This window comes from Diadema setosum, chromosome 10, assembly GCF_964275005.1.
Source record: "Diadema setosum chromosome 10, eeDiaSeto1, whole genome shotgun sequence".
Lineage (NCBI taxonomy): Eukaryota > Metazoa > Echinodermata > Echinoidea > Diadematoida > Diadematidae > Diadema > Diadema setosum.
The window spans coordinates 1,921,597-1,935,201 of record NC_092694.1 but is presented as its reverse complement, the minus strand read 5'-3'; the positions used below and the strand labels follow the sequence as shown (position 1 = coordinate 1,935,201).

General features: G+C 36.1%; 1 protein-coding gene across 3 annotated transcripts in view; it reads left to right on the top strand.

Moving 5' to 3' along the window:
• Positions 1 to 13,605, top strand: part of LOC140233630 (peroxidasin homolog) — a 103,123-nt gene that overhangs the window by 59,931 nt on the left and 29,587 nt on the right. Inside the window, exons 2-4 of one of the 3 annotated variants that reach the window (XM_072313728.1) lie at positions 6,324 to 6,467; positions 7,497 to 7,640; positions 9,609 to 9,680. In XM_072313728.1, the coding sequence (XP_072169829.1) occupies positions 6,324 to 6,467; positions 7,497 to 7,640; positions 9,609 to 9,680 (360 nt within the window). Of the gene's footprint in view, positions 1 to 6,323; positions 6,468 to 7,496; positions 7,641 to 9,608; positions 9,681 to 13,605 lie in introns of those variants that run through there. The other 2 variants (XM_072313729.1, XM_072313731.1) reach the window with 2 other exon arrangements.

Here is a 13,605-nt window from a genome sequence, read left to right as displayed (position 1 = left end):
TTTGATGGATTGCCCCATCTGTCTAGGATAGAGCATTTGTCATAATACCTGTAGCATACAAAACATGTATTAAACAAGAACTTTACAATATTCAAACATGAATCAAACATTTGTTTGATTACAAATGAGATCAGGGATGAACACTGAAGTGATCTCTTCCTTTGCTCAGAGAGCTTTCATACTTTATGAATAACTTGCATTTTAAACTAGTGTTTCTAAGTGTGTTTCAGTCCAATCCACCCATATTTGTAAGTCTGAAAGCAAACTTGAATCATATTTCTCCTGAACATGTATCTTAAATCATGGCCATTTGTTGTCAGGAGATGCTTTGTAATTGAGTTTTGCTTATTTCAAGTGCTTTTAAATACATTTCAGTGGTGTGATTACAACAAGTCTATCTAAGTGTGAGCGACAACTCAGGCTATGTAGAATCAATGCTGATTATAGACGGTGATGATGTTAGACGAGAAAGTTTGCATGGCTTCTGCTGGTCCTACCAGACTCCTGGCTACCAGTGGTCCTCAGAGGCTCCTGGCATGTGTTACTAATTTAGCCCCTCCTTACTCTCACTCTCACTCTCGCTTCGGTGGTAGCAGCTACCACCAAAGGACCACAAATGTCAGACTTGAATGTGGGACTACACTGCAGGGGATTCTGACACTTAAAGGGGAGATTTGGACAGTTAAAGGAAAATTCAGACACTTTAAGGAAGGTTCTCTCAAGAGCAAGTTCCTGTGCCTGAAAACAGGAATGAAATTGAGTCGTATTTTTTGACGCACTTGAACAGTGTAATGATTATATGAGTAAATCATAAGATATTCCAAGTTTTGGGCCCCCACTAACATTTCTGACATCAGTGGGATGCCCACACTATCATCTTGTCACACTCTTCCAAGCATTTTTTTTTTTTAAACTGAAAACTGATCACTAAAAATGTTTCTTGGCAAGTAACTTCTCCCCAGTAATAAATCATAAACATATTTCCAGACATCTCTTGTGAATTCCTTTTGTTCAATCCTCATGGAAAGTGAAAATGTTTACATCTACGGTGTACATGTAGGTGAAGCTAAAATCAAAGCCTATGGGATGGGATTCAAGTAACTGTTCATAACTTTGATCAGATCAGCACCTGTACCAGCTGTAGGCAACACCTGGCACCCTGTGATGGTCAGAAGGACAATTACCACCAAGGATTTCTTGCCATAAAATAATTTTTGGGGACAGTAAACCATGACCTGTGAGTTAGGATCAGGGATCTGTAAGGTCATGAGTGTCATTGTGATGTGAATGAGAGCAATGCAACTTTAGGTACATGCAGTGCTGCTTAGCCTATTGAAGACATGCTGATTTTGCCATTGCACACATTTCCCATAGACACCTGCCCGAGTCTACTTGGGTCTCGTCTGTCACAGGTTGATAGATTAATAGAGGATAGTCTGTGCACCTGCCAAACGTTATCCCCCTGTGGCTAATCAAAATTAGTTTGCACACCTGCTGTTAGCAATATATTTCTTTTCTGGTATTTTGATCTGTATTTTGTTATCTAAAATGTTGCAATAATTTGCCCTGCACTGCATGGTATAAGAATGTCAATGGCTTGCTAAGAAACCATCGATTTTCTAAATTCTAGAGGTGAAGAATATAGCATTTTAGTATGTTTGCTTTTGAAATTTTTGAAATATCAAACTGCTAATATTGTTAGATTTCATTCCCTTTCCACCAGCATATAAAAAAAAGAAGAAGATGACAATGTGCCTGACCTTTGGCAGTAATATCTCTAAGCTACAATGTAGCATGGGAGAACTTGTGTATATATTCGTTTAGAACCAAATGTGGCCCATTCCAACCTGTCAAGATATATGTGATGACAGACTAGTGACTCTTTTCATTGTCAGCCAAGACTTCCAATCAAGAATGCAATGTTTCATCCACTAACAAGTTGGCAAATGGCTCTCCTTATGGCTTGACCTTTGAACTCCAGTAAACCTTTTCCTTTCTTCCACAGCACATCACCTTTAGGGTGTACAATGCTCATGGTCGACCAATTTGTCTTCATGGTTGATGTGATTTGCTGTGTCCTTGTCACAAAGTATAACTTCAGCTTTTTACCTCTGTCCTTTCACGACTTTCATGACATCTAGTGACATACCAGTTAAGAGGAATAAACATTCACGGTCAATTTGACAACGATGCCCCATAACTTTGAACTGCAAATTTTAAACAATGAGAGAGAGAGAGAGAGAGATAGACATCAAAGTTAGAAAGAATGAGAGAGACATGGGTAGAATGAGAAGCTATAAATGATTTCAGTGGATGTGACTGATGATGAGTGACAGTTACTTCTTTTTTGCTAAAACAGTAAAATTGTGGAGGTCACATGACATATGAAAGGGAAAGAATGTCAGTCAATTATTACAATAGTTCAGTTGACTGTCTCTGTGGGCTGCACTGGCTAGGGAAGCGTCATTTGGATGTACTTTTCGTCACTCCTGGTGAAAAAAACCCAGCATATGTTAGTTTCCTTATTTTGGAGATTAAAGGGGAACTAGTAACTGAACAGTGGGAATGCTGGAGGATGATTGTTCCAATCCTTATGGGATTCATTTAAGAGTGCATTATATATCTATTGTTGTGTGAAAATTATTTGCTTCAGAATGGTCTCATATTCAAGTAATGTGCAGTTTAATGTTTCCAGGTTAGCGTGCCTGGTCAGTGACGGGGCATTAATCTGCACATTACTTGAATATGAGACCGTTCTGAAGCAAATAATTTTCACACAACAGTAGATATATAATGTACTCTTAAATGAATCCCACAAGGATTGGAACAATCATCCCTCAGCATTCCTACTGATTCCCACTGATCGGTTACTAGCCATCCCCTTAAAGTGAGTAACAAAAATCACTCAAGAGATAACTATCCTTGCCAAAAGTGCACATATGCACTATCAGTGCAACCAGAAACTAATCAAGAACCATTAATCAGCATACAAAGAGTTTACCATAAAGAGGAGGAGATAGGAGAATTCAATCTGTATTTAACCATTGGATGACTGCGATCTTTTGGTTACCATTGGAGCAGTGCACAAGAAATGGCAAAGTCAACATGCAGCTGTTGTATCTTCTTTTTCGATGCATTCACTTGTCAGCATGTAAACTTGCTTTAGTATCATAGGCTTTATCAAATTCTCCAAAGACCTGGAGCATAGAGCATATAATGAGTAAGTCATGCCATTGTTTGTTGGTGTAATTGCTGATTGGTTTTCTTCATCCTTCAATGCCATGCTTCCTGTAGACTTTACTTGATGACCAATAGAAGAACTAATAAAGAGTAGAAAGACGTCTATTCATGTCGCATATGCCTATGTGTTATCTAAATAGGCCTAACTGCTGTAGTCATCATTTGAATCTTCACCAAATGTTATGATAAATAAACTTCCAAAATGAAAACTCTGTAGAAAAATGAGAGTATACCCATTACGTATTCATTTTGAGACAGTGGAGTCACTACAATGGTAGTGTTTACGCTCAATTATTTTTGAGCTTGATAAAGAGCTGATTTTGCAAACATTCACTGTGCTTTGTTAAAAAACTATACACCTCTGTTGTAGTGAGCTGTTCAGCGTACATACTTTTGCAGTTATGCTTCCCCAGGAAATGCAATTAGTTAGAATCACTGATCGTTAACGTGATTTGATAGTAAACGCACCTTTTTGTGCATTTTGAATCAGTGATTTGAAATGCCATTTTGTGAGTCGGGATGCAACCGTGTTTTGCATTAACCATGTTTCAAAACACTGCTAATGGCCCCAAAAAGTCAAGTGTAAATGCACCCTAGGTCTGTTGGCTACAGCTGGACTCCCTCCCTAGCTTGATACCATGGAGGAGTATTGGAGTATTGTGAGGACACTTAAGGTCACAGTCACTCAGTGATTGGCCTCCCACCTGGCAGCCATTTACCTGCAGGCCGTTTTCACCACATGTCAAAGGGTCAAAGGTCAATGTAAGGTGTGCTGACAATTCTTGCTGAGATTCACATAGCGATTTCCGATTTAGACACTTGTGCTGTAGAAAACAAAGGATGGATAGTTGTGAAATTCCCCAAGCAGGGTCATTTTTTTTTGGGGGGGGGGGGAGGGAGGCATATCTTGTTGAAGTAAGATGAAGTACTACCCAGCATAACAAATTATATGAAATATCAGCACACATAAGCCATTCAGCCAGGAAGTGCATACCATGAATTGAGCAAATCAAGATATGAAAACACCCGTCCTCTGGACCTTGATTTGCTAGTCATGATTTTGGGATCTTGATTCCAATAGTTTGCTTTCATATGCAAGAAATATCTCCACACAATTCTTTTAATATAGATTGTGATCATGATTACAAGAGAGATTTACATACCATCTGAAAGGGGGCTAATCAAGCCAGATTTTCTTTCACAGCGTCTAGAGCAGTGCTGAATTTTACACCAGGGGTAAACTCTTTCCCCCTTTTATGAGTGGAAGGCTTCAGTGATAATCGCTGCCAATTTCCCGTCCCTGGTGTTGTTTGGCTGAATTCAGTAGACAGGGTTGGTGTAGTCTCACTTTATGCAAAGTTGACAATGTGTCTGCATTGTCTGGCTTTAATCTGACTGGGTCAGGTTTGGCTCTAGGTGGGCCTAGCCTAGATTATAGCTTAGACTCTCACAAACCCTGTGGCAGTGAAATGGAACCTGACATATTCAGTTTTCAACTTAAAATTGTCTCCCCTGCCTGCTGATATTCAGCATAGTATGAAAGACAGTGTGGACCTTCATGTTTTTCTGTAGAAGCATTTGGTGTGTGTTATATTTGGTAGTATACCATTGAAAAAGAGAATTGTTTCAACTCTAGATTGTCAATTTTTACACATTAAGGTTTCTTCATTGATCAAAGATGTCCAAAAATGCTTAGCCTGTCCTGTGCATTTTGACCTGAATAGAAACTAATGCAAAAATAGAAAAGAGCAAATATTTTTCCTTGTTTGATGTGACACTTTCTAATGTTTTGATTTTGCTAAATGAATCTTACCTGGCCGAGCATGAAAAATTTCCACATTTACAGTAATATCAGCTCTACTGGAAATTCTGCTGTAGTGATTTCAGATGATTGTGTATCAGAACCTGGTGGTTGCTGTACATAGTGCATGTTAGCTGGTAGGAAACAGGTTAATTCACAGTGCTCAGTGTGTCTGTTGTGGTGTATACAGTGATTGTGAAGTGATCCTCATTTCCTATTCCTGACACATGGCTGTGTGAGTTCTCTTTGATCTCTATCATCTTTGACAATACTTTCTTGAGCTGATGGCAGCTTGACACTCTATATGTCTGTGACACTTAGCATGGATACCTCAATCCCATGAGCTCTTTTCTAGAAAGAACTCAAAACCTATTTATTTCTGTTACTCTTGTGTTTTCTCTGAAATGAGGTTCTTTCCAAATGGAGCAATGACAAAAAACTAGGGTTTCATCTTTTGGGGCCAGGAGTATCACTGTTTGACAGACACAACACATTTTATGTAGCATTAACATTTTATTATTATTGTTATTGTTATCATTATTATTGTTATTATTATTATTATTATTATTATTGTTATTATTATTATTATTATTATTATTATTATTATTATTATCATTGTTATTATTATCATTATTATTATTATTATTATTATTATTATTGTTATTATTATTATCATTATTATTATTATTATTATTATTGTTGTTGTTGCTGTTGTTATTATCATCTTTTGTGTGACAACTACAAGCTGATATGCTACAGCTTTTCAATGTTTGTACAAATCTTCACCTTCATAACATTTCATTTTCCTCTGAAGTTTGCCAATTTGTGTTGCAGAATATATACAGAACCTTTTTGGTTGGGTGTTGCACTATCTTGTCACTTTCACACCATGATTTTTTTTCACCATGATTTTTTTTTTCACCATGATTTTTTTTCACCATGATTTAATTTCACACCATGATTTTTTTTTTTTCACCATGGAATGATTGTAATAATACATGATTTTTAAGTTTAGGGAATGTAGAAGCCCCTAATTTTAGTATTTGTACCTGAGCTGACTAAAGGAAATGATGTCTTCAAAAGGAAATGCAATGCTACTATAATTTACCTTGATTTTTTTTTTTACTGAACTAAAACAGATGAGTGATGATTTTAGCAAATCATACTTATCTGATGAATCTGATTATTTTATGACTCTTGTTCAAGTTGTCAAACGTGATATTCCCTGTTCGTGTTTCATTCAAATTCTTGTTGTTGTTTTATTCTCTCTCATCTTTTCTAGAGATTTGAGGTTCAATCAAATCAACGAGATTCCAGCAGGCTCCTTCAGGAATCTACCCAATGTCAGCACATTGCTGCTAAACAACAACAACATCAGGAGAATACATCGAGGTGCTTTCTCAGGTCTCAGACATCTGAAATATTTGTAAGTCTTTCTTTTCATACTCTCTGGCTCGAATTCACAAAGGTGGTTCAGTAACAAAATGGTCATTTTGTCGACGAAATGACTGATTTCGTAACGAAATAGGCCATGCGACACTTGGCCCACCATACGCTTGTCCATGGTTTAAACCATGGACAAGATTGTACCACCTTTGTGAATTCAGGCCTTTCTGTTATATATGAGATCAATTATAGATATGGGTCATTACTTTACTCTGTGAAATAAACTCTACGTCTGGAATCCAATATAAAGTCCTCTGGAATCAGACAAGATACTGAACAGAAAAGCACTATCATAGAAGCTTCTTGTCAGGAATAAAAATTCAGTCTTAGAACCAAACTTGTCAAGAAAAAACATATATAGGCTTTATATTTTAGGCATCAGTTTGGCAGTTCTTTAATTAAACTATTGACCATATCAATGGTACAGTCATGAGCTTCAATTTGTATATCACTCATGCAAGTTATGCAGCTTGGTATTGTTAGTAGCAAAGCAAAGTACTGGCAGTACAAAAAATATGTGCGTGTTCATCGATTATAAAAAAAAGAATACTTCACAGTATGGTAACCATTTTAACAATACATGATTTGATATAGATAGCATGTGTCATGTACTGTTGTTTATTCATTGTGGGTTAGTTAAAATACATATTTCTGACACAAATGGTTTAAGAATTCATTTTCAGTACAGTTTATAGGAATGTAAGTTCTATTGTGTGCTTGAAGAGGTCTGGTTAGATTTTGTAAACATTGTAAGAATGATATTCAAAGACAACAAGGTTGGAGCATATAGCTGTCATATTGGTTGGAAGCAGCCATTGATACAGAAGAAATGATTTGAAGACCACACCCATTTTTAACAACTTCCCTTGGGACATCACTGAAATGGAAACCATACTTCCAAGCTATCCTTCATTGAAAACAATTATGTGTTCTAATCATTGTCAAGTGTAGTCCTCTGCTTATTTATGGCAATACAATACGTTCTCTCTCATGCCTCATTTTTTGCCAGATATTTGTACAAGAATAAGATATCTGAAATCGACGCCCGTGCCTTTGATGGTCTGAATAATTTGGAGCAGCTTTACCTTTACTCCAACCAGCTGAAGAAGGTTCCTCCTGGCACCTTCAGCAATCTACCATCTCTTGAGAGATTGTGAGTATAACTCCTGTCTACACCAGTCAGCATGGCTCTCACACTTCAGCCCATTCTACTCATTTACGCTGCATTCCTTTTGGCATCTTTTCAGTTCTGTATCATCCTCCATTTTGGCCGAATATATCCCAAATTGAATGAAAGCAGTAGAATTAAACTGAAAGATTTGTTTAAATTTAGCAAACAATGTTGGAGATTCAAGCAGGTGGATTATTAAAAAGCTGAAAGAGGAATGTGACTATGATTCTGTATGAAGACATTGCCTTCCTCTCATGGGGATTTACAAAAATATACTCATAATTTGAGCAGGGTCACAGAGAAATTATTTCTTTAGAGAAAGTTTGTAATTAATCTTATTTCCCAGGCAAAGTGAAAGAGGAACTTTTTGTCACTAAGTGTGCTGTCACCTAGGGAGCTAGTTAGCTGCTTATTCAATACCAAATTAGGCGACTTATTGTCAGATGTCAGAATTGGTTAATGCTTGTTAAACTTATCATAAAATCTCACTGATCTGTTAAATTCTTGCATACTGCTTGCACTGGATTTTTTTTTTTCCGGGGGGGGGGGGGGGGGGGGGGGGTCTGTCAGTGAATTTCTTTGTATTTTCTTGTTTAAGTTTTTATAAACAAAGACAATTGCTTCATATTGTGTTTATTCATATATATTTGCTCAACAAATTATAAGCTTGCACTAAACTTCTGATATCATCTGCAAAAAAAAAGTCTTCTAATCAATTCATTTTACATAATAGCATATTCAATATGTGAAGTGAATTACCATTCAATGTCCACTTCTGTTCCACTTTATCAATTTCAGTGGACAGAAAAGGGGCAACATTTCTGGATTTTGATTTTCCTCAATTAGGCAAGGTAGAAGAGAGCTATGCATATATAGCTTTTATATGAAGGGGTCAAAAGAATGATGTTTATCACTTTGCCCACCCTCAATCCATATGTCTGTATTCCTCATACTTCATTAACTTGATGAAAAAAATCCACTTCAGGAGATTGTTTGAGACTTGGGTATGTGGGTACATGAGATGTAGATGTATAGATTAGATATTGGGCAAAATCAGTTAAGGTCAAATATTCATGGTCACCAAACTTTGCTGAAATGTCATTTGCTTTCAAGCTATATCGTTAGCCACAGTGTCCAGTTGTTCGTGTTGCTCAAAGAAGGTTAGAAATAGACTGGGATTTTTTTTTTTTTTTTAATGGAATAACATAGGTCAAAGTTCAAGACCAAAGTGAATGTACTTTGACTGATAATGTTGCTTTTCAGCCATAACTTCTGCTAGGAATGTGTTAAGAAGATGAAGGTATCATAGATGACTGTGCACTTCATTTTCATTCCTCTATATACATGTACTTGCACATAAGATGGAATACCCTTTAACAGTTGTACATCATCTTCTCATAAGCCTGTTTCTTCTACATTCTTTATTTTTTCAGTACTAAAGTAACTAGTTGACCCAATAAGTCTAGAAAATGAAAGGAGAATAAAAATGTTATGTTCTTATGTGAAAAACAAAAAGAAATTTAAATTGTTATTTCCTTATGAGGAAGAGTTCTTTATGTTTCTTATAACAGAAACAGCTGAAATCTTATGAGTCTGTGGTTGTAACATATCTAATTCAGTATTCATTTCTTGCCTTCTAATTGCCATATGCCAGAAATTCATGTTATTAATTTGCAGCATAATCTACATCTGTACTCAAAATTACTATGCAAATTTTATGTGCAGGCAAACATCTAACATTAATAAATGACTGAGGTCATGTCATATCTTGCCTTTAATTTGTGTTTTTACTATTTAACTTCCATGAAAAGAGAATATTCCTTTAACTGGGCTGCTGATATCTGAGCTATCCATATGTTCTTGTTACTCACTTCAGTTTGAAACTCATTTTGATTTTGTTTTGATTATCTACACTATATTATGCTAACATATTGCTTGCTATTTTTGCAGGTTTTTGAACAATAACAATATGTCCATACTCGAACCGGGCACGTTCTACGGACTAGATTCATTAAAGAGATTGTAAGTTTACTGTATGTTTGTGAGTCTCTGTTGTGTTTGTACCGTGTCTCACTGTGTATTTTATGTTGATAACATCTAAAATGATTCTTGTAGTCATAACAACTGCCGCCAGCTGCTCATCACTGTAGAAATTTTTTCTTTTTCCTTTTCAAAATGGCTGACATGATTGCTTGAGATATGGAAATACCAACAACTCAAAATCACAAGTTTTCTACAAAGCTTATAAAGCTTCACCTTGAAAAATCACATTGTTAGTATGAAAATTATTGATGCAGTCTTTGAAAATCTGACACATTTTTTCCTCCTTGGCTTTGTGGGCCATTGAAATAATGCAACCTGATTTAATTATGTAAGTTTCTGATATAATGTTAAACTTACTTAATGGGATGTTTTATTACTCATCATATTTTAACATTTTGAAGTAGTACAAGAATATTCAACAAACTTAGACTACCTCATTATCCAGCTATGTAAAAGGCTTAAACTGTTTTTGAGATTTGCTCTTTCTCCATTATGCTCTATGTGATTATAGAGGGTAAATAGGGCCAGGCCATTTTTTTTTTTTTTTTATGAAATGGTCAGTACGTTATGAATATTAATGCAGGGTGAATAACTCACAACCCTCATTCTTAAATCATTCCATGTAACCTATACATCTCAACCTGGAGCTGAGATCAGTATTTTTAGAGGGCCAAGAAGATCAGTTTGGAAAATGTTTAATGGAAAGACTTGTCTGGGTTTATACCTATAACTATATCAAACTGACTTTTTAAGATTTTGGTCATGAAGCTGAAATGTTGGATGTGCATTGTAGATCATAGGTTTGTGCATGCCTGTGTAGAGATGCATACTACAAATTTTTTCAATGCATACTGTATACTTGGCTCTGATATTTCATGCAACATGTAGTGCCTGCTTGTTATATCACAAAAAGCAGTATTTGCATAAACAAAGTTTTTCTTTTTGAATGGTGCTCTGTAGATAATATCAGTCAAAGCAAAGCCCCCCCCCCCAAAAAAAAAGAAAAGAAAAGAAAAGGAAAGAGAAGCAGCAAGCAAATTAGGTGATTCATTGTGTGTACTGTCATCCCTTTTCCTTCTCATTTCATTCTGTCCAATTCTTTCTATTCCCATCCCATTTTAGATGATGTTCACCTCTCTCTCTCATCCCATCACCTCTCCTCCCCTCCTCTCCCCTCATACCCCTTTTTATTCTTTTTAATTCCCTCCTCTCCCTCTTCACTCCACTTTCCTCTATTCCTTCCCAGCATCCTCTCCTTTCAACACTTCCTCTTTTTGCGTTCACATTTGTCTGGAATTCCAGGGGGACATTTTGAGAAACATACCTTTATTTTTTTTTTCTAGACAACTGTGCACATTTCCGCTCATCTCCCTGCAAAGTTGGGGAGGCCGTTCACACGTGACTGATTTTTGGGTCACCGATGGGTAGTCAGCTTGCAGTCAGACAAAGGGTGCACTGGGTTGACTGTTCTTACCTCCTTTATTGTGCATGCAATGTGCACATGTAGAGTTTAATCGCTTGAGGCATTGCTCTGTCATATGGTTTGTCCCCAAACCCTCAAAAACTTGTAGTGACAAGGAATGCTTTCTTTAGCTTTACATGTAGAATTTTGAGAGGAATTTTGAAATGTGCTGCAAGGATCACTGCTCTGAGACAATGACGCTTTTGAATGTGCACAGTCTATGAATTATAGCTTAAATAATAAAACTACATTTAGTTCAATTTAATAGTCCAAACTACAGTAACTTATAGTAAAATAAATAAAAAAGACAAACTTCTATTAATTTTTGATAATATTTGAGCAGGTCTGTTCTGTACTTAAGAATAGTTAGGGGCCCACATGCAATGTGATTAGCTTGTTTATGGTGATTACATGTTTTGTACATGTAAATAGCACATTTGACTGTAGTATTCATTTGGTATTTCAATGTTTAAATTGCAATATGTGTATGATTTGTTTTCAAGGGTACATGCTTTTTTAACAAGCCTCTGGCTTTCTCAGAACTGTACCTGCTACATTTAGTAAACATTTTATATATATCCAAATGATTTTTATTACTGAATAAATGTATGAATTGAATTGAATTGAATTGAATTCATAAAGATCAGTTTTAGGAATTTAGGCCTGTTTCCTGACTGTTAATAATGGCTGAAACTCTCTCTGTCTACATTTGAAGTATTGAGATATACTACATTACCTCTAAAAGTAAATTTGCTGTTTGAGAGACATCTTTTGAGAAGTGGTCAGGCTGTATCTTTTTTAGAGTCCTTCAAAAATAGTGCTTATTTACCATATTAATAACACAGATAGGACTGCCTATATGAATGTATGAGTAGACCACATTATCATTCAGTGTTTCCATTGTGATATTGTAGGCCTATATCTCTTCGTCACACAGTTTCATTTATTCTCATTTTATTGTCTTCATAACAATAATGTGTCATCTGGATATTGAAGTAGTTCCCCCCCCCCCCAAATTTCCTTTTGGCAGTGTTTGCTCTGTTTTATTTTCTATTACTGTCCCTTGTATTATCCAATATTAGCACATATTGATGTTTTTTCACATAGACAACTAGCTAGGCACAGATCAAACCATATGTGTGTATGTTTCACCCCCCCCCCCCCCTCCCTCATTCTTCCCTTTTGTTCCTTCATGTTTTGCTGTGCATCACCAAGTAATATAGTCTAATATATGTTGTTTGTTATATTTATTAGGTATAGTTTGTGCTCTTATTCCTTTACTTCTCCATGGTAGTTATTCAAAAATATCATTAGAGCCATTACTGTAAAACCAGAAATTTTCTCATGCATGAAACTTCTGCAAATTTTGTGAGGAGCCTACACAATGCATTGAATGCCAGTTGCAAATCGCGAAAGTTTCATGCTGCTAAAAAGGCCTTCGGGTCCAATTTGTGAAAGTTTCAAGCCACAAATGTTTGTGGTTTTATAATGCAATGAGGGAGGAATGATGCATAGCACACCTTTATTGGTCAAACTTCTAAATAGTTTCATGAACAATAGCTACAGTGCATTTTGTTTTCAAATTCCACATTTTATTGGCTTTTTATCATTGACATTATCGCAAAGGATGCCATGATAGCTATTGGTTTAAAAGATTCCTTTTCTTGAAATTAAACAAGCACAGTCCAAAAGTAGGGTATCGTTGGAAGGTTGCACCATGGTGTACTACTGAAGCCTTTGTGACCCAGTTACTGTCCTATCTCGCTGTATCTTATCTTCTTTTCTGAGGCTGAAACTGAAAGACATTTTATAGGCTTCTTTACCTTCAGTTGACTCGAATGGCTTCCTAAGTTAGAGTCATTTCATAGAAGAGAGCTTTTCAATTTGTTTAACTTTCTTTGACCTCGTTAGAACTGCTCAGGGAGGCAGTAGGTCTCTCTGATTATTTTTGTTACCTCATACATTCAAGATTGTTTGCATAGTTTGAGAGTTCATTGATTGACTGCGGGCATCAAAGGTGGTATCCTCATACTGACAAGTCCCATCCCCTCCATTTTTGACACAGTTTTTTTTATTATTATTTTTAAATATCAAAACAGATGTACAAAATTTTAGCTCAATTTTCCTCCAATGTACAAGCAGTAGTATTAAATGAATGTAAGCACTGCAAGATAATTGTCAATGAAAGGCTATGTGTCATTTGCCTTCAGATGAATTGTACGTTAACTTCTTAAATTAGCTGCTTGAGAAGCCACTTGTGTGCATTGAACACATGACATGAGTAATTAAAGCTGTAATGAAAATGCTGCAAAAAAGAAAAAAGTGAACAGCACTGTGATTCCTGCAGGAGTCTTCCTGAAAACTCCAGTGTCTTTATATGTAAATAAGACACAAGTTTCTTCCTGATGACTCTCTTTAATCTCATGGCCTTTGATGAGTGAA